The sequence below is a fragment of the Lipotes vexillifer genome, unplaced genomic scaffold (genome assembly GCF_000442215.2).
Source record: "Lipotes vexillifer unplaced genomic scaffold, Lipotes_vexillifer_v1.1 scaffold83, whole genome shotgun sequence".
Classification (NCBI taxonomy): domain Eukaryota; kingdom Metazoa; phylum Chordata; class Mammalia; order Artiodactyla; family Lipotidae; genus Lipotes; species Lipotes vexillifer.
The window spans coordinates 1,571,360-1,593,414 of NW_006799780.1; the positions used below are offsets into that span (position 1 = coordinate 1,571,360).

Here is a 22,055-nt window from a genome sequence, read left to right on the forward strand (position 1 = left end):
AAAATATATATTTTGAAATATATATATATATATATTTTTTTTTTTTCCTTGTGATGAGAAGTCTTAGGATTTACTCTCTTAAGAACTTTTGTATATAACATACTGCAGTGTTACTTATATTCATCATGTTGTACATTGCATCCCTAGTACTTATTTGTCTTAGTAACTGGAAGTTTGTGCCTTTTGTGCCTACTTTCATCCAGTTCCCCCTCCTTCTACCCTCTTTTTTTCATAACCACAAATCTGATCTCCTTGTCTATGAATTTGTTTCTTTTTGAAGTATAATTGATCTCTAATACTGTTAGTTCCTGTTATACAGCATAGTGATTTGCTATTTCTGTACATTTCAAAATGATCACCACAATAAGTCTAGTTACCGTCACCATACAAAGGTATTACATAATTATTGACTATATTCCCCACACTGTACATGTCATACCTATGACTCATTTACTTTGCAGCTAGAAATTTCTAACCTTAATCTCCTCAGCTATTACTCTCCTCCCCCCACCCGCTCCCCTCTAGCAACCACCTGTTTGTTCTTTGTATCTATGATTCTGTTCCTGTTTAGCTATGTTTGTTCAATCCTTTTGTTTTTTAGATTCCACATGTAAGTGGAATCATACAGTATTTCACTTAGAATAATACCCTCTAGGTCCATCCACGTTGTCACAAATGGCAAGATATCATTCTTTTCTTTTTTTTTTTTTTTTTTTTTTTGCGGTACGCGGGCCTGTCACCATTGTGGCCTCTCCCGTCGCGGAGCACAGGCTCCAGACGCACAGGCCCAGCGGCCATGGCCCACGGGCCCAGCCGCTCCACAGCACGTGGGATCCTCCTGGACCGGGGCACGAACCCGTGTCCCCTGCATCAGCAGGCGGACCACTGTGCCACCAGGGAAGCCCAAGATATCATTCTTTTTTTATAGCTGAGTAGTATTCCGTTGTGTGTGCATATGTGTGTGTGTGTGTGTGAGTGTGTGGGTGTGTGTATGCCACATCTTCTTTCTCCATCTATTGGTGTGCACTTAGGTTGCTTCCATATCTTGGCTTTTGTAAATAATACTGCAATGAATATATATCTTTTCATATTAGTGTTTTCATTTTCTGTAGATAAATACATAGGAGTGGGTTTGCTGGCTCTTTTGGCAGTTCTCTTTTTAAGTTTTTGAGGAATCTCCATACTGTCTTTGACAGTGGCTGCTTCAATTTATATTCCCACAAACAGTGCACAAGGGTTTCCTTTTCTCCACATCCTTGCCAACACTTGTAATTTGTTGTCTTTTTGATAATAGCCATTCTGATAGGTGTGAGGTGACATCTCATTGTGGTTTTGAATTACATTTCCCTGATAATGAGTAATGCTTAGTATTCATGTGCTTGTTGCCCATTTGTTTGTTTTCTTTGGAAAATGTCTATTTAGGTCTTCTGCCCATTTTTAAATGAGGTTGTTTGTTTTTTTGATGTTGAGTTGTATGGGTTCTTTGTATATTTTGGATATTAACTCCTTGTCAGATAATATTGTTTGGAATATCTTCTCCCATACAGTAGGCTGCCTTTTTGTTTTGTTGATGGTTTCCTTCACTGTGCAAAAGCCTTTTAGTTTGATGTAGTCCCATTTGTTCATTTTTGCTTTTGTTTCCCCTGCCTGAGGAGACATATCCAAAAAATATTGCTAAGATTGATGTCAAAGAGTGTACTGCCTATGTTTTCTTTCAGGAGTTTTGTGGTTTCCAGTCTTACATTTAGGTTTTCATTTTGCGTTTATTTTTGTTTATGGTGTTAGAGAATATTCTGATGTCATTCTTTTACTAGTAGGTGTCCAGTTTTCCCAGCACCACTTATTGAAGAGACTCTTTTCTCTATTCTGTATTCTTGCCGCCTTTGTCATTGATTAGTTGACCATAGTACACGGGTTTATTTCTGGACTCTGTTGATCTGTGTGTCTGTTTTGGTGTTAGTACCATAGTATTTTGATTACTGTAGCTTTGTAGTATAGTCTGAAGTTGGGGACTGTGATTCTTCCAGTTCTGTTCTTCTTTCTCAAAATTGTTTTGGCTATTTGGGGTCTTTTGTGTTTTCATACAAATTTTTAAATTACTTTTTCTAGTTCTGTGAAAAATGCAATTGGTATTTTGATAGGGATTGCATTGAATATTAAGATTGCCTTGGGTAGTATGGTCATTTTAGCAATATTAATTGTTCCAATACATGAACACAGTATATGTTTCCATCTGTTTGTGTTGTCTTCAGTTTCTTTCATCAGCGTCTTATAGTTTTCCAAGTACAGACGTTTTACCTCCTTAGGTAGGTATATTCCTACATATTTTATTCTTTTTGATGCAGTTGTAAATGGGACTGTTTCCTTAATTTCTCTTTCTGATAGTTCATTGTAAGTGTATAGAAATGCAATAGATTTTTGTATATTAATTTTGTATCCTGCAACTTTATTGAATTCATTGATGAGTTCTAGTAGTTTTTTGGTGGCATCTTTATGATTTTCTATGCATAGTATCATGTCATCTGCAAACAGTGACAGTTTTACTTGTTTATAATTTGGATTCCTTTTATTTCTTTTTCTTGTCTGATTGCTATGTGTATTGCTTCCAATACTATGTTGACTAAAAGTAGAGAGGCTGGGCATCTTTGTCTTGTTCCTGTTCTTAGAAGAAATGCTTTCAGCTTTTCAACACTGAGTGTTATGTTAACTGTGGGCTTGTGATTTGTGGCCTTTGTTACGTTGAGGTATGTTCCCTATGTACCCAGTTTGTAGAGTTTTTATTATAAATGGATGTTGAATTTTATCAAAAGCTTTTTCTGCATCTATTGAGATGATCATATTATTTTTATTCTAAAATTTGTTAATGTGGTCACGTTGATTCATTTGCAGATATTGAACCATACTTACACCCCTGGGATAAATCCTACGTTATGATTCTTTTAATGTATTGTTGGATTTGGTTTGCTAATATTTCATTGAGGTTTTTTGCATCTATGTTCATCAGTAATATTGGCCTGTAATTTTCTTTTTTTGTGATATCTTTGTCTGGCTTTGGTATCAGGGTGATGCTGGCCTCATAGAATGAGTTCAGAAACATTTTTTCTCTGCAGTTTTTTGGAATAGCTGAGAGGGATTTGTGTTAACTCTTCTTTAAATGTTGGTAGAATTCACCTATGCAGCCATCTGGTCCTGCTTTTGTTTGCTGTGAGATTTTTTTAAATTACTGATTTAATTTAATTCTTGGTAGTTCATCTGTTCCTGATTTCTATTTCTTCCTGATTTAGTCTTTGGAGATTGTACATATCTAGGAACTTATTTGTTTCTTCTGGGTTGTCCATTTTATTGGCATATAATTGTTCATAGCAATCTATTATGATCCATTATATATCTGTGGTATCAGTTATCACTTCTTTTTCATTTCTGATTTTACTGATTTGGACCCTCTTTTTTTCTTGATGAGTCTGGCTAATGGCTTATCAATTTTGTTTACCCTTTCAAAGAACCAACTCTTAGTTTCATTGAACTTTTCTATTTTTTTAGTCTCTATTTCATTTATATCTACTCTGTTCTTTATGATTTCTGTTAACTTTGGGTCTTGTTTGTTCTTTTACCAGTTACTTTTGTTGTAAGGTTAGGTTGTTTATTTGAGATTTTTCATTTCCTGAGGTTGACTTGTATCACTATAAACTTCACTCTTAGAAACTGCTTTTGCTGCTTCCCATAGATTTTGGATCATTGTGTTTTTGTTTTCCTTTCTCTCCAAGTATTTTTTAAATTCCCTCTTTGATTTCTTCAGTGGCCCATTGTTTGTTTAGTAAGCATATTGTTTAGTCTCCATGTGTTTGTGTTTTTTTACATTTTTTTTCTTGTAGTTGATGTCTAGTCTCACAGCATTGTGGTCAGAAGAGATGCTTGATATGATTCCAGTTTTCTTAAGTTTACTGTGACTTGTTTTGTGGCCTGCCATGTGATCTATGCTGGAGAATGTTCCCAGTGCACTTGGAAAGAACATGATTCTGCTACTTTTGGATGAAATGCTCTCTATTTATCTATTAACTTCATTTGGTCTATTGTATCATTTAAGACCAGTGTTACCTTATTGATTTTCTGTCTGAATGATCTGTCCATTGATGTAAGTAGGGTGTTAAAGTTTGCTAGTATTATTGGGTTTCTGTCAGTTTCTCCCTTTATGTGTGTTAGTATAGTAATTCCCCTACATATAAACGAGTTCCATTCCAAGAGCGTGTTTGTAAGTCCAACAAAGCTAGCCTAGGTACCCAACAAAGTTAGCCTAGGTACCCAACTGACACAATCAGCTGACACAATCAGCTATATAGTACTGTACTGTAATAGGTTTATAATACTTTTCACACAAATAACACATAAAAAAACAAATGAAACTTTTTTTTTTTTTTTTTTTTTTTTTTTTTTTTTTGTGGTACACGGGCCTCTCACTGTTGTGGCCTCTCCCGTTGTGGAGCACAGGCTCCAGATGTGCAGGCTCAGTGGACATGGCTCACGGGCCTAGCCGCTCCGTGGCATGTGGGATCTTCCCGGACCGGGGCACGAATCTGTGTCCCCTGCATTAGCAGGTGGACTCTCAACCACTGCGCCACCAGGGAAGCCCAAGAAAACATTTTTAATCTTACAGTACGGTACAATAGCTGGCATGCTGAGGTTGCCATTAAGTGAACAGGCAAGAAGAGTTACTGACTAGACGAGGGAGAAGGGGTGGGAGATGGTAGAGCTAAAGGATCGTCAGCAATAGGAGATGGAGGGTAAGCTGCAGTTTCACTCACGCCTGACGTTGATGGAACGAATCTTTGAAAGTTCACAACTTGAAGGTTCATACGTAGGGGACTTACCGTATGTAGTCTGTATATTTAGGTGCTCCTATGTTGGGTGCATATATATTTACAACTGTTATACCTTTTGCTGGATTGATCCCTTAATCATTATTTAATGTCCTTCTTTGTCTCTGTTTGTTTTAATGTCTATTCTGTCTGGTATAGGTATTGCTACTCCAACTTTCTTTTCTGTTTCTGTTTGCATGGGATACCTTTTTCCATCCCCTCACTTTCAGACCGTGTGTGTTACTTCAGGTCTAAAGTGAGTCTCTTGTAGACAGCATATATATGAATCTTGTTTTTGTATTCATTTAGCCACTCTATGTCTTTTGATTGGAGCATTTAGTCCATTTACATTTAAAGTAATGACTGTTAGGTTATGTATTTATTGGCATTTTGTTAATTGTTTTTTGGGTTATTTTTTGTAGTTCTTTTTTCTTTCTTTTGCTCTCCCTTGTGATTTGATGACTGCCTTTAGTGTTATGTTTGGATTCCTTTCTTTTGTGTGTGTATCAATTATAGACTTCTGGTTTGTTGTTACCATAAGGTTTATATGTAGCAGTGTGTGTGTGTGTGTGTGTGTGTGTGTGTGTGTGTGTGTGTGTGTATGATTATTTTAAGTTGCTGATCCCTTAAGTTTGAACACATTTTAACAACCCTGCATTTTTACTCCACCCTGCCACATTTAGTTTTTGACATATTTTACATCTTATTTTGAGTATCCCTTAGCTACTTATTGTGGATATAGATAATTTTTCTACCTTTTATTATTATTATTTTAATAATATTTATTTATTTGGTTGCACCAGGTCTTAGTTGCAGCAGGCAGGCTCCCTAGTTGCGGCTTGCGGGCTGCCTAGTTGTGGCTCACTGGCTCCTTTTAGTTGCGGCATGTGGGCTCCTTAGTTCGGCAGGCAGGCTCCCGAGTTGCAGCATGCCGGCTCCTTAGTTGTGGCATGCATGTGGGATCTAGTTCCCCAACTAGGGATCGAACCCAGGCCGCCTGCATTGGGAGCACAGAGTCCCAACTACTGTGCCACCAGGGAAGTCTAAATTTTTCTACTTCTGTCTTTTAAGCTTTCTACTAGCTTTATAAGTGGTTAGTTTACTACCTTTACTGTTTGTTTTGCCAATGAGATTTTTCCTTTTGTAATTTTCATATTTCTAGTAGTAACCTTTTCTGCTTTGAGAAGTCTCTTTAACATTTCTTATAAATCTGGTTTTGTGGTGCTGAACTCTTAGCTTTTGCATGTCTGTAAAACTTTTGATCTTTCCTTCAAACTGGAAGGAAAGCTTTGCTGAGTAGTCTTCTTGGCTGTAAGTTTTTTTTCCATTCATCACTTTAAATATATTGTGCCACTCCCTCTGGCCTGCAGAGTTTCTCCTGAAAAGTCAGGTAATAGCCTTATGGGAGTTTCCTTGTATGTAACTTGTTTCTTTTCCCTTGCTGCTTTTAATATTCTCTCTTTATCTTTAACTTTTGCTATTTTAATTACAGTGTGTCTTAATGTGGTCCTCTTTGGGTTGATCCTGTTTGGAGCTTTCTGTACTTCCTTGACCTGGATGTCTATTTCCTTTCCCAGGTTAGGGAAGTTTTCAGCTATTATGTCTTCAAATATGTTCTCTGTCCTTTTTCTCTCTTCTCCTTCTGGGACCTCTATAAAGTGAATGTTAGTACACTCGATGTTGTTTTGGAGGTCTCTTAAACTGTCCTCATTTTTAAAAATTCTTTTTTCTGTTCAGTTTGAGTGATTCCACTGCTCTCTCTTCCTGTTCTCTGATTTGTTCCTCTGTATCATCTAGCCTACTGTTGATTCCTTCTAGTGTGGTTTTAATTTGTTATTGTATTCTTCAACTCTGTTTGATTCTTCTTTATATTTTCTAACTCTTTGTTAATCTTCTCACTATGTTCATCCATTCTTATCCTGAGTTCTTTAAGCATCCTTATGATCATTACCTTAAATTCTTTATTGTGTAGATTGCCTACTTCCACTTCACTTAGTTTTTCCTTTGGGGTTTTATCTTGTTCCTTTGTTTGGAACATATTCCTCTGTCACCTCATTTTGGCTAATTCACTGTTTTCATTTTTCTGTATTTGGTAGGCTTGTTATATTTCCTGATCTTGGAGAAGTGGCCTTATGTAGGAAATGTCCTATGTGTCCCAGCAGTGCACTCCCCTCTGGTCACCAGACCTATATGCTCTGGGATTGCCCCATAGGTAGGTTGCATGGGCCCTTTTGTTGTGGTATGCTGATACTGTGGGCAATCTGGTAGGCATGGCTAGCCCCCGGTCTGGTTGGTTGCTATGCCCTGCCTTGTGTAGAGGCTGCCGGCCACTGATGGGCCAGGCCGTGTCACGAGGTGGCTGGTTACAGAGCCCCAGGGGGCCCCAGGGCTAGTTCTGGCCCACTGCTGGGTGGAGCTGGGTCTTATGTTGGCTGGTTTGTGTGCTAGGTGTCCCAGATCCCATGTTGGCCTGCTGGTGGGTGGGGTCAGTTCCTGACAACTGTCTGCCATGTCCATGGTGTCTTGAAGCTGGTGTTGGCTTTCTTTTGGGTGTGATTGGGGCCCAAGGGGTCCCAGGGCTGGTGACTGCCCACTGGTGCATGAGGCTGAGTCATGGGGCTGGTGCTGGCCCACTGGTGAATATAGGCAGGTCCTGCGGTCTCTGGTTGCAGAACCAGGGCATCCTGAAGCTAGGGTCAGCCTGTTTGTGGATGGGGATGAGACATAGCGGGGGGGTCCCAGGGCTAGTGCTGGCTCACTGGTAGGTGGACCCAGGTTCTGGGGTCTTTGGCTGCATGGCCCTGGAGATCTGGGGATTGATGTTGGCCAGTGGTTTGTGGGGCTGGGTCTTGGGTTAGCTGGGGGCTCTGGGGATCCTAAGGCTGCTGGTCTGCTGGTGGGTCAGGCTGTGTCCACCTGTTAGTAGCTTTGCCTGAGGTGTCCCAGTTCTGGTGCTGACAGGCTGGTGGGTGGGACCAGGTCCCGGCCCTGGTGAGAAGGATTCCAAAATGGCACTTTCTAATACCAGTGCCCTTGTGGTGGCCTGAGCTCCCCAAATTGGCTGCCACCAGCATCTGTGTCCCCAAGCTAAGTTCCAGTTGCCTCCTGTGTCTGCAGGAGGCTGTTCAAGTGGGTCTGACCCAGGCTTCTTTCAAATTACTGCTTCTGCCCTGTGTCTCAGAGCAGGTGGCATTTTGTGCATGCCCTTTAAAAGTGAAGTCTCTGTTTCCTACAGCCCTCTGGCTCTCCTGGAAGCAAGCCTTGCTGGTCTTCAAAGCCAGATGTTCTGGGGGCTCACCTTCCCAGTGGCGGGGCCCATGTGGAGCTCGAACACCTCACTTCTCAGGGAGAGTCTCTGTGATTCTAATTATCCTTCCGTTTGTGGATCGCCCACCCAGGGGTTTAGGCCTTGACTGTACCGCATCTCTGCCCCTACTACCTGTCTTATTGTGCTTCCTTCTGTATAACTTTAGTTTTAGTAGATCTTTTCTGCTAGTCTTCAGGTCTTTCTCATCAATAGTTGCTCTGTAAATAGCTGTAAGTTTGGGTGCCCGTGGGAGGAGGTGAGCTCATGGTCTTCCTACTCTGCCATCCAAAATCATGATTTCTTGATATGGTGTTCTGGAAGCATTAATGGAAACAATACATTTGGATTATTTTGTTTAAATAAAGTACCATGGTTTTTAATTTCCATAGTATACAATATTTTGTGTGTCATTCAACCACATTGTACACTAAGATAATTTTGAAGATACATTAAGGAAGCAGGATTCTTTTCTGGAGTTGTGGCTTGGCTGTGACACTTTTGCAGATATTTTAAAGTTAATTTTAATTTTTATTAGTCTAACACATTTACATAATTCTCATTTGATCCTCAGGAAAACTCTGAGAGACAAACAGGACAAGAAAGATTCTTGTTGTATGAGAAGTAAACTTGAGGTTTTGAGTGGTGTCCAGCCCTGCAGAAAGTAGTGGAATCACTAGGTACCAAATCTAGTGTCCTTTCTGTGGTACTCCTAGGACTAAATATGTAGGTTAGTGCAATTCTCATAAGTAGAAGAGATAGCAAGTATTTAAGTTGTTTAGTTTTTGCTTTTTAATTACACTGTTTTACCTTAAAACTATCTCCCTGATTTCTTAAGGAGTGTGTTATCAATAGATATCAGTAGATATCACTGAAACATAACAGGGAAATGGTAAGCTTTTTGAGATGTTGATCCTTGAAATTAGCCCGTCATCTTGCTGGGACACTGAAATGAAGAATCACCCCTTTCACATGGATATCGTGGATCTAATGCAGTATTTGAGCATTGTGCACTGAATACATATGCAGTCTTTTCCCTCTAGGTGGCTCTCTGGGTTTATATAGATATAGACTATTGAGAAATGTATTATTCCTACCTTTATTTTACCTCTCTGCTCTGTGGGGCTATGAATTACATTTTAAGTAATTAAACCATGAAGTTCATGAATACATAACATCAGCCACTCAATTTAATACAAATTTGAAAGAAGGAATAAATTAGAACAGATGTTTGTTAATTACATGCCCATAAATTGGGGTGGGGGGAAGGGGGAGAGACAGACAAGTTAACCTGTAATTACTTTGCACTGTGGCTAGGTCTAGTAAGTAAAGAAGGTTTATTAGATTTCTATAATACACTTAATTTGTAGGATCTAATCATATGTACTCATTGTGAGAGAAATTTCTTAAACATAGGTGTAGTAATTTATCTGTATCTTTAATTTCTTATTTTAAAAACTTGGTTTGGAAAGGGAATAAAAATATACTTATGGTAGTGCTGTGGTACTAAAAGAATTTTAAGGTTCACCAGTATATGTACTTGTCAATGCTCTCTTTTTCTCCCTGACCCTTTTTTTCTCTCTCTTTTTTTAAAATTTTCACTTGATTTTTTATTTTTGGCTGTGTTGGGTCTTCGTTGCTGCGTGTGGGCTTTCTCTAGTTGTGGTGAGTGGGGACTATTCGTTGCAGTGCGTGGGCATCTCATTGCGGTGGCTTCTCTTTGTTGTGGAGCACAGGCTCTAGGCGCACAAGCTTTAGTAGTTGTGGCACACGGGCTCAGTAGTTGTGGTTCGCAGGCTCTAGAGCGCAGCAGGCTCAGTAGTTGTGGAGCATGGGCTTAGCTACTCCATGGCATGTGGAATCTTCCTGGACCAGGGCTTGAACCCATGTCCCCTGCATTGGCAGGCGGATTCTTAACCACTGCGCCACCAGGGAAGTCCCTCTCCCTGACCCTTTAAAAAAAAAAAATTATTTATTTATTTGGTTGCACTGGGTCTTAGTTGCGGCACGCAAGATCTTTAGTTGTGACATGTGGGATCTTTTAGTTGCAGCATGCAGGATCTTTGTAGCGGCATACAGGATCTTTTAGTTGCAGCATGTGGGATCTTTAGTTGCGGCATGCGGGATCTAATTCCCTGACCAGGGCTTGAACCCCGGACCCCTGCATTGGGAGTGAGGAGTCTTAACCATTGGACCACCAGGGAAGTCCCTCTCCCTGACCCTTTAATACTTTGATCCATAGTAATATGGCATTTGCTTTCGCTACTGTGTATCAGTAGAACTTGGGACTTTGACCCCTTATTTTCCCCGACAGCTCTTCATTCCTTAACTGCTTTCTTCCCTTGGCATCTGTGAAAAGGTCCCTGGTTTTATCATTCCTCTCTTAATCATTTCTTGTTGTTATGGGTACCTCTTAAATATTGGTGTCTAAACAGGCTTCGGTACTTGATTTTTTTCTCTTTCTACTTTATGTGTTATCTCTCCGTGGACAGTTTCATTACGTCAGAGTTGTAGCTACCATTATGTGCCATTGGTTTCCAAGTCCATGTCTCTCGCCCATTCCTCTCTACCTCCAAACCACATTTTCACCTGTCTGCTGGGGCAGGCTTAGAGTAGGTATTCAGTAAACATTTGTGCAATGGATGAATGTTTAGAACTTAGCATCTACTCTCCCCACAAACCAACGTATCCTCTGTATTCTCTTTGTGAAACAACTTCCCAGTATCTAAACTTGACTTGAAAGTACTTGACTCCTACTTTTCCTCACTCCACACTTAACTCCACAATTAACCAGTTCCTATGTATTTAGGTTTGGGAAAAGGGCTGACTTGGGTGTACTGCCCCCATCCTCCAAACCTGCTTTGATGACATTCTAGTCAGGCTTCTAATTTAGACCTAATCACAGTGTAGTGTAATTACAAGTTCACTTTTCTGTCTCATCTTCCCTCCTCATCTTTTTTCCTCATCTTTCATACCCCCAAGTTTGTAGGTATGTAATAAATAAATATCAATATTTGTCCTAATGTGCCTTGTTATTTCCTTTCTCAAATTTGTATTAGATGGGGTGGCTGATGTTATGGATTGATGTGCTTCATAGTTTATGCATCTTTGAGAGAGATGCTAACAGAAAGAGTATTTTTGAACCCTGCTTGTAAAAATCTAAGATTTGAGTGATGAATCAGTATGGACAGATAGCGCTCAGAAGTGTGCTTCTTAAATCCTTTAGGACTTGACCATACACAAAAACTTAAATAGTATTCAGAGTGAATTATCTTTAAGGACACACATATTGCTCGCTACATTAAATGATGAAACGATACCATTTGATACAATAGGGGCAGGGGTGTATATGTAGCCAACATAGAAATAGGTAAGGTATTTTTTTTTGAATTGTCTAGGGTAGTAAATTAATGTATTTAAGTTAGAATGTCTCCTGTTATGTTTAAACCATTCTTTTGTAAGGCTGTAATATCTTAATTAGGTACAGTGGAAAACATAGCTTTTTGCATTTGGTTAAGAAGTCGTTTTTTATATTATTTTTGGTTTGGCATAGGCATAATTGTCTCTTCTGCATTGGAGATAAAAGGGAAAAGTCTATTTTAAGAAAATATTTACATACAAGGTTGCGTGCCACTGTGGTGGCTGATGTTCTTGATCTTAGGAATCCTGCCTAGAATCTAGTCTTTTTATCTCTGAGTCGTGTTGGGATTAATTGAAGAGCTATTGATAATGAACACATAGATTACTACTCATCTTCTCCCACTTTTCTGTGCCTCCGTAGGTACATGGACTGTATCGCACAACAGGTGCTAGTTTTGAGAAGGCCCAACAAGAGTTTGCAACAGGTGTGATGTCCAACAAAACTGTCCAGACTGCAGCTGCAAATGCAGCTTCAACCGCAGCAACTAGTGCAGCTCAGAATGCTTTCAAGGGTAACCAAATTTAGAGTCTTCAAACAATACATTGTTACCTTCTGACTGTACTTTTTTCTCCAGTTACTGTATTCTATAAATATTTTTTTTGTTCAAAACACAGTACACACAGCACGTATATTTCCTAATCACTTGTGCATGGGCTAAAACCAGAAAAACTTCCTTGTCTTATTATTTACCTGATAGTTTCTTAATATTTCAGTGCCCCTTGCAAAAAAAAAAAAATTACATGTGAAATAAATATTCTCCATATTTTTTGGGGGATGAATGTTCAGCGAATTATTTCAGTGGTGACACGCTGAAATTAACATGGCACTTAGGATTAAAAATGCACTTAGTACTTGCTGCAGTCATTCTTTCAAGAGTCAGACGTAAGGATTACACATTGGAGCAGTAAAGCAACGCTTCATTCCTTTTCCTTATTTATGTTGAAAGAAATAGGACATCAGAGACTTAGGGATTTTTAAATTGGCTTGCTTTTCAGCAGTTTCAGTCACCAGTGAAGAGCCTGTGTACATTTCATGGTAGATAATGTAAATTTTATCTTTTTATTTTCTTAGAGTAGTTGATATTTTGATAATCAAGCTCTGATCTTGCATGGTCACCATGTTTCTTAAAAGAATTAGTATTTTGGGTTATGCACTGCTCATGGTTGCAGGATTGGGGAGTTGTTTATAGAATCATAGAAATGATTTTCTGTAATACTTTCTGCTAAATAAAAATTCACTGGGGTGCAGTACGAGGATATAATATAATATGCAGTGCATTATCCAAAAGAAAAGGTAGATAATTGATGGAATAGAATGTAGTGATGATAATACCTTTTTGTTTTTAATTTTCAGTCTTCATATCATAGTAAAATATTACTGTATGGAAACTTTGGTATATTCTTGTGGCTACTCTTTTTAATTGAACTGAGACTGTGTTTGGCAGCTCTTTTCTGGGGTATGTGTGTGTAATTTTTAACAGAGGTAATAAAGTCTAGGCTAACTCCATGTCCAAAAAGAACACAACAGTATTTAAGAAATTTTTCTTTTAGCCTCTCATGTCTAGTTGGCATTAAAAATAAAAAGACCCTGGCACTTCACATATACCTGAATCCCTAACGTACCTCAGTCTTTGAATTTTTGAGACAGACTGAATACATTAAAATTTGTAGCAATAGAAAACATAAAACATTTAACTTGCATCAAGCAAGAAAATACAGATACAGTTGAATGCATTAATTATGGATATAATCATGTTAAAATTATTACTATGCAGCACAGAACTTCATTCTTATAGTATACTTGGGTTGAAACTTTGAGTCATTTTTAATAACTGATTAAATGACTTAAAGACATTTGTAAGGTCACGATACTGTTGTTTTGGAAGTCATTAGCTAACCTAAAAGATTGCAGAATAATAAGTATTCAACTTGATTTTGAAAAGTAAGGGTACTCTATTAGATTATATTATTTGAGACTAAAAAATTGGCTGGGTGTAAATGGTTAAATCACTTTTATTCTTCCCCTCAAATCTGGAGTTAAAATGAGTTTCATGCTGGGGGTAGGATGGTGAGTTCTCACTATTTATGAAAGAAGCTTTGTGTGATACTAGATATAACACGGATCCATCCAGATGGTGTTTACATTTGATTTATTTGGGACTTTGTTGAAGTAATATACTTGGAAGATATTTCTTTTATTCTGATGAAAGTAGGATTCAGAGTATGAATTTAAAGCTGTTTTTATGAATATTTCTGATCAGTGATAATCTCTACTTACTTTCTCAACCAAATAAGCCAGTTCAAGATTTTTAGAGTCTATAATCTTACTGAAAATCTGTCTCATCAGTATGCTTTGTTGAGTGTGGATTTTACAAACATTCAAAACATTAATCACAAAATACAGCAAAAGTACTTATGTCTGTCATTAATTCATCTCTCAAGTTCCTTTTGTTTTTCTTTAAACTGCAAAATGAAAACTTTATCATAGAGACTTTTGAAAAATACTGAGATACTTTCCTTCAAGAATTAGGAATGCTTCTCTCTATTCTGTAGAAATCCTCTATTGCTAAATAGCAAAGAATAATTACAACCAACTGTACCTTTTTTTGTTTGGATGGGGGAAATGTTTTAAATTCCAGTTATTTGGGTTAATACAAGCTTATGAGAGAAAAATGTTTTTTTAAAAACATAAATGTGCATTAAAATGATGGCACTGCTTAACAGTTTAATAAGGTAGAGGGGTTTTTAAGTCTTATAATCTCTATTCTCTTAACAATAATTATTAGTAAATAGTCACATTTGCACTCAGTAGAAGATTGGCACTTGTTAGTGTTTTATATTTAATATTAGCATTACCGAGTATCGCAATCATGAAATGGTCTTCACATTGTAAGGATCCATGTCATTTTTCAGTTGGTAATATTAAGTTTTGGCTATTTTATTTCAAACTAAAGTTTGAACACTGGAAAATCATTGCTCAGTGGTTTTTAATTTGGGACTTGGATTATTTATCTAGGGATGTTTGTATATTTTGTCAACGAGTAATATTGCGCTGCCATTACGGTGACTGTCATGGTTCTGTATAAATGCCCTCCATCTGTCCCTCTAATGTTGCATGTTTTCAGTGGTTTGGAAGTTTTGTATATTTATTGTATTAACACAGAATGTCATAAAATAAAATGCTGTTTACTGGATGTTTGTATAGTTTTAAATACTGTATTAGCACTTCAGAGGCAGAAATTAGGCTGAGGGCCTAAGGTATATAGAAATAACCACATTTAATTTTTAAAAAATAATTTGTGTATAATTCTATCACGTGCTACTAAACAAAATAAGTAATATAAAAGACTTAGTTAAAAACTCAGCAACATAAAATGACAATTTTTCTGTTGCTTTCACCTTTGTAGGTAGTAGAACATGAGGTTCACTCATTAAATATTTTGACCACTTTAAGGTCAAAATACACAGACTGTCTAGCAGTTAGTGAGATTCAAAATAGAAAACCTGTTTTGTGGCCCAGATTTTTTCCTTGTAGGTTAACATGGATGCCTCTGTACTTGTATTGTATTGATTTGATTGAACTTGTGTTGTTTTCTAGCCTCACTACCTGTTGTTGTTTTATGTACTGATGAAAGTACAAATTTGTGTATTGTTGGATTTTTCACTTGGCTATCTAAAGAGGATATAAAAATATAGTCTAAACTAATGTTCATGGTGAATCTTATTTGAGAAATACATGTTAAATTAAAATAGGAACAGCATTTTCAGTTTTCTGGGTGTTACCTAAAAGTGAGTTTGGATTTTCATTGGATACAGTCCTTCTATAAATCATGTTGAGATAATGTATGGTTTGCATTTTAGAGGGGGTTTATGTTTAGTTAAGTTTCTTAGTTTCTGTAAATCATTTGTAGTACTGTAATGCTTATACAGTTATTACTTTATCTTTTTCTGAAAACACTGACATTAGCATCTAATTTTATATCTTTATTGGTAAAATCTACGTTTAGACTGTTTATATACAGAATTTGTTACATTTTTTTTGTGCAACTTTCCCTTATTAGAATGACAGTGGCCATCACACACCATTTCACTGTGTCTCCATCCATTTTATCCTTAAGGAAAATGTTTAGAGGAATTTGTTGATTCCATGTGGTTAAGAACTTTAGAGGGGAAATAAAAGTGGTTAATGTAAAAATAATTGAGGATGGTTAAAATCTACACTTCGATAGATTTTCAAGTACCATAGTATAAATTTATTTAGAGTAGAATAGTATGTTTTAAAAAACTAGAGTTGTTTTTAATACCTGTTTATTAAACTAAAAGATTGTATCTCAATGGTTAAATATTATGGAAACTGAAGTCTTTCTACTAGAATTTTAGGGTACATTATACAAAACAGCATGCTTTCTGTAAGGATGGGTGTTTTTAAACCTTATTTTAAGGTTTTATCACAGTCTACACAAAGATAGGAAGGAATCTGTAGAAAATTTCTAAGCCAGCCAGGCATTGCCACTAATCTATCCTAGATATATAGATATCTTTAATTTGAAGATTCCAGGAAAATAGGGAAAGGCTCCCCTCTAGTGTTCTTACCCTTCCTGTAGGTTTCACATTTACAATTTAACTTTGTGGTTTTGGTAAGACAAAGCCTTCAACTTGGAGAATTTTCGTTGGCACTGTTCATGTTTTCAAATGGCAAGGGACATGGGAGCCAGTATGTAACAGTGCAGCAAGTGTTAAATTTTAAGTTTATCCAAATCTTGATTTATTTTTCAGCTTATAACTTTCTGGGCTTGGCATGGCTGATGGTGTAGTTAAAATCCTTCTGCCACTAAGACCCATTTTATCTTTTCTCTACTGGGGACAGAAAGTCGTTAATCCTCTTGTGCCTAGTAGTGTTTCATATACTTGTATAAGATTACTCTGAATATTATCCTGTCTACATTTAAACAGTTGAATCTGTAGAATCATAGCCTGCAAATTTTATTTTTTAACTCTTGTTTTTAGCACTTAGCTGTAATCCTAGAGTTCCTCCAGAACTCTTTAAAAATTTTGTGGGCCAGTGATTCTCAAGATAAATCATGGTTGTGTGTAGTTGTTACTATTGGCAATTTATAGTATTCTTCAGGTGCTTGGGGGTGAGGAAAAAAGATGCCCCGAATAACTTTTTTATCTGGCAGTGACAGTGGTTCCTACAATATTGGTCTCCTATACAGAAACTGAGCCCACTGGGCATACATATCCCTTCAAGTAATTTTTTTTTCCAGTATGAAAAATATATATCTGTTGTAGAAATATTGAAGAGTATGGAAAATGATAAATCAGAAAATAAAGACAATATGTAATTTTATCATCTAGAGATACTACTGCTAATGTTTATTGTATTTTTTCCATTTTTTCTATACATACGTTTTATACAGTTAAGGGATATAAACAATGTGAACTTTTATCCTGTTTTTTCCTCACTTAGCATTATATCATAATGACCTGATAGTTTAGCTTTTAAAATTAACTTATTTAGTTTATAAAATTACATTTCATATAAATTATAAAAAATATTTACTGCAAAAGGAGGTAAAGTTGCTTATAATTTTACACCCATAAATAACTACTGTTAAAATTTGGTTCATATCTTTCTATTAATTTCCTAGGAAGACAATTTTTTTCCTAATATTAAGAAATAAGATTTCCTTCTACATCCTTGTAATAGATCCTCTGGGGATGGCTTATCTAGCTCTCACAAGCCCCATTTCTTTGGGCCCCTGAAGACCACATTGGTACTGGATGTCATCTAGCTATAGTGGAGTCATGCGTGGCTCGTTAAATTTTTACTCTGAATGTAGATTTGTCTGGAATTATACTGTTCCAGAATTGGGAGATGTGGATAGCCATATTCTGCCAAGACTTCAGAAGAGTTACTAGAAAGCTGATCTGTAATGAAAGTGAAGAATGAAGCAGACATGCAAAAACAAGTAGGATGAAGGACATAGAAAAGATCTTAACAGCTTTCTATTTCTTGTATGAGGCCTGACTGTTCACCCATATTTCATTATTTGGATATTACATTCTCCAAGTAAAATTCTTACTCTTTTCTCTTTGAGCTATCTTGAGTTGGTTTCCTGTTACTTTTTACTAGAGAATTTTAACTAACACAATGGTTTGTAATCTTTTTTTCAATGATGATATAAATATGTGGAATTTTTCACATTGATGAATTATTTCTGTAACATTAGTAGCTGTATAGCTACCTTTATATACATGTATCATATATTATTTTTCAAAGTCCTGTTATTCCTTTAGGTTCTGAATTTCAGTTTTTTTATTATAAATAATATAATTAAATTAATATAATTTAATAATTAATATAATATAATCAAGAGATATACTGTTGCTAAATTTGGGGCCCAAGCTTGTGTTCTTTCCTTGGACAAGTTGTTGGGTCAAAGCGTAAGTATATATTTTAAGATCTTTGATGTGCATTGCCAGATGGCTCTCCAGAAAATTGTACCAATTTGTGCCTCCATTTGCAGGAGCAGGACCTCTTTATTTACACTCTACCAGGATTGGATGTTCCTTTTCTAAAAAGGCTTTGCCATCAACAAGTTTGACAAATAATCAGGAGGTTTTCTGAGCATTCTGGTTTCCCAGAGATGATGGGATCACCTGACACTACATTTTTATTTTTTATTTTGGCTAAATAGGAGTGACCGTGTATCTTGTATCCACAGAGAAATCTTCCACTTCCTGAAAGCACTAAGCTAAAGATGATTAGTACAGGATGGAAAAAATTGGTGCCCTCAGGTAGCTTCTGGGGTTGCTTCTGCCACATGGTGCCACCTCTCTCCAATTCTCTATTTCTTTCTCATCCTTCCACATTTCCAGTAATTCATATCCATCCTTTAGGGACAGTGGACCCTAGAAAAATATACAGTAATCAAGAAAAAAATTACAACGTTTATTTTTGAAATCTCCAGACCAAGGCCTAGCTCCACACGTGTGGGTAAGTACCTGCTGCCTGCTCCTCACAGCAGTGCTAACTTACTAAATGGTCTTTGGCATTTGTGTGTGTGTTTGGAGAAACTTTAGTTGAAAACAAATCCTTATTTAATTATTAGATTGGCTATGAAGAAAATAGGCCTCTTATGTAATCATAATAGCTGGATGAGAGATTATTTATTAATTTATTTTATAATTTATTTTTTTAGTTTAAGTATAGTTGATTTACAATGTGTTAATTTCTGCTGTGCAGCAGTGACTCAGTTGTACACACATATACATTCTTTTTTTTTTTTTTTTTTTTTTTTTTTTTTTGGCGGTCCGAAGCCCTCTCCCTGTTGTGGCCTCTCCCGTTGCGGAGCACAGGCTCCGGACGCGCAGGCTCAGCGGCCGTGGCTCACGGGCCCAGCCGCTCCGTGGCATGTGGGATCTTCCTGGACCGAGGTACGAACCCGTGTCCCCTGCATCGGCAGGCGGACTCTCAACCACTGCACCACCAGGGAAGCTCTCCATTCTTTTTTATCTTCTTTTCCATTATGGTTTATCCCAGGATATTAAATATAGTTCCCTGTGCCGTACAGTAGGACCTCGTTGTTAAGAGATTATTTATAATAAGAAAACAAAACTGTCATTTTTTTTACCACTGTCATATACATATATTAGTTTCTGTTTTCAGGGTTGAGTAAATTGGTACGTATGTTGTCATCTTGAAAAGTATGAAAAATTACCAGGTTTTTCTCTGAAAGGGAGCAGTGTTTTCATCAGTTGTCATCTTACGGTGCGGTCTTTTTGGAGTTGAACTTGGAGGTTATTCTAAGAGTTTACTATGCAGAGATGTTGGTGTCCCCTGGGGGTTTGTGTTATATTTGCCTTCTCACCCGGTACATTCTTGGTAGAAAGAAACTACAGCTGTTTGAGAATGTAGACTTTGGTGTCAAACCTGTATTTGAGCTTTGGCTTACTAGCTTTTTAATGTGGGGCAGATTACTTCACCTCAGTTAAGTTGCTTGGGTGATAGTTAATGTATCTGTAAAATGAGGATAATAATCGTTTCTACTCATAGGGTTTTGATGAATAAATGAATTAAAAAGTGCTTAGCCCAGTACCTGCACATGAAAAGTGCATAATGGTTAAAAATTCTTATTGTCTGTCCATGTGTATTGAAGACTCCCAGATCTCTATCTCCAAGCTGGTCTTCTCTCCATGGTATATTCCTAGCTGCGCACAGGACTTTGCCATTGGCAGCCTAAGCTGAAGCTTAACACCTTCACTGTCTCTGTCCCCGATGGATTCCTGATGTAGGTGATGACACCACTTTCTGCCTAGTGCCCAAACTACATGCCTGGGAGTCATCCTAGACTCTTTGCCCTCCTCCCCCCACTGCTTCCAGTCAGTCCCCAAGCTGTCCCTTCTTTCTCCCTAACTCACTTCATCTCATTGTCTTCACTATCTCCTGCCTTAATTCAGGCTTCCTTCTCTTGAGAATAAATTTTAGTGGTTTCTCCCAAACACAGGCACTTGGTGGACTGCTTGCATAGGTATTAGGTTTTTCAGGATATTCGGCTACAAAAAGCCTAAGAGCTACTAAGAGCTACAAGTTATTTGATTGATTTTTCTTTGCCGTGTGGTTTTACTACTTCCTCTTATTCATTTATGCTTTTATTTACATCCTGTGTATCTAAGCAAAATGAGCTGTTCACGTCTTAAAGAGTTATCTTGCAGAGCTCTCCAGGGTGAGGAGGAAGCTGTAAGGAAGAAGATAGCCGGGGCAGCAGTGGATGGCCCCAGCCAAGTGACTAAGCAACCAGATAGGGCCCTGAAATCAAGACAGTTATTGGTTCTTGCTGCTCTGGAGAGTAGGCTGAAAGTTTGCTTTGATGCTCTTACCCTTTGGTGTTTGAGAGTCTAAAAAGGTACTGAATTATTGGAAGCTACCAAAATAACCCATTTAAAGGAAATGCCCAGAATAGTCAAGACTCTTACTATGTTAGGCAAAGACTTTAAGGTGAGCTAGGAGTAAGCTGAATGCAGCGTGTTCCAGGAAGATCAGTCATGGAAAGTTGATCCGGTAGCAAAATTGCTAAGTAAAAACTAAGGATGAAATGGGAAGCACAGGTGAAGGTTACCCAGCCTGTGCCGCAATTTAAAGCCAGGGTCCTTTCTCCTGCGGATTAACTTTTGAGGAAAATGTAACAAGAGCTGAAAAAGCAACTGAAAATGTCCAATTTTGCTTGGATTATTTAGATCAGAATATGGAAGAATTTTGCCTTTATTGATTTGGGTAATTTTGTCAGTTTTAATTTTGATTCCTATTAGAAATCAGGCATGTGTCAGGTATGTTTAGAAGCCAAAGCATACATGTAGTTTCAGCTGTCACAGGCCCTAGATCAGGAAAATAGATAGCTATTTTTGTATGTTCTATCACTAAGTGCTTCACGTGATACAGAGTGAGTAAGAGTTTATGAAAAGGGTTGTTAGTGTCTTCTTTGAGTTTCTAAATTGGAATTCTGCTTCTAGATGAGGTTTTTTATGGGCAGGATTACGTTCAGGAAATGTGGATGTGAACTGCTCCATGACTGGCTTTGAACTTTGGTATTTTTGTTGGAAGGGGTGAATGTGTCCTTCTGTTGACTTTTCCCTTGTTATACACGTTTCTTTACATTGTTTATAAAGCTTTTTAAATACTTTGAAGCATTTCCGTATTTCTTTACTTTAAAATTAAGATATCTGTATAGTATCTGAGAGGGTTTTATTCCTCCCTATTTATAATTACATCAGTGCTTCTCCAAGAAAGAAACATATACTTATCTTGAAGTTAAAGCTAACCTAAGGTAGGTGTATATATGTTACTAGTGAATGGCATAGTTAAAATACCTGAATATCTTTTTTCCTGTCATCACTATTACATATAAGTTAGTCTTTAAAATTTGATTGGTAGATATTTTCTTGATGAAATTATACACATCATATTGAAACCAATACACTGAGACTTGAGTCAGAATGAGTTTGCAAAATCTGGTTTAATTCCTATCTGGGGAGGGTAGGGGAACATGTTGTTAAAATACATATGCACAGGAACCTAATCAATGCTAGACAAATAATGTATTAGTTTACAATATAATAGGATAACCAGAAATTCAAAGGCTCAAATTGAGTCCATCAGCGGTAATACAATTTTATATTTGGCTCAAGTGGCTGTTGAATATCAAATGGTGCTGAGTTCCTCCAAAGCACCTCATGACCCCCCAGTCTTGGAAGGAGTTTCACCACAGTCTCAGAAGAAATCCCAGTCGTGCTTTTATTTCTTTTGGCCCTTGGGAGTCATTGCTGCCCAAATACAAACGCAGGCCAGGGATTTCCAGTGGCCACATGTTATTGCACAGAGAGGTCTGTTCTAAGCAGACCCTTATGGCTAAGACGGTGTGAGATTAGCCCTTAAATAGTGGTCTAGCATTAACGTGGTCTATCAAAGCATGTTAAGA

General features: G+C 37.4%; 1 protein-coding gene across 3 annotated transcripts in view; it reads left to right on the forward strand.

The window, feature by feature from the left end:
- Nucleotides 1-22,055, forward strand: part of SCAMP1 (secretory carrier membrane protein 1) — a 132,929-nt gene that overhangs the window by 92,983 nt on the left and 17,891 nt on the right. The window contains exons 9-10 of one of the 3 annotated variants that reach the window (XM_007471961.1): nucleotides 11,939-12,089; nucleotides 18,481-18,577. In XM_007471961.1, coding sequence (XP_007472023.1) covers nucleotides 11,939-12,089; nucleotides 18,481-18,542 — 213 coding nt within the window. In that variant the 3' untranslated portion in view covers nucleotides 18,543-18,577. Of the gene's footprint in view, nucleotides 1-11,938; nucleotides 12,451-18,480; nucleotides 18,578-22,055 lie in introns of those variants that run through there. The other 2 variants (XM_007471963.1, XM_007471962.1) reach the window with 2 other exon arrangements.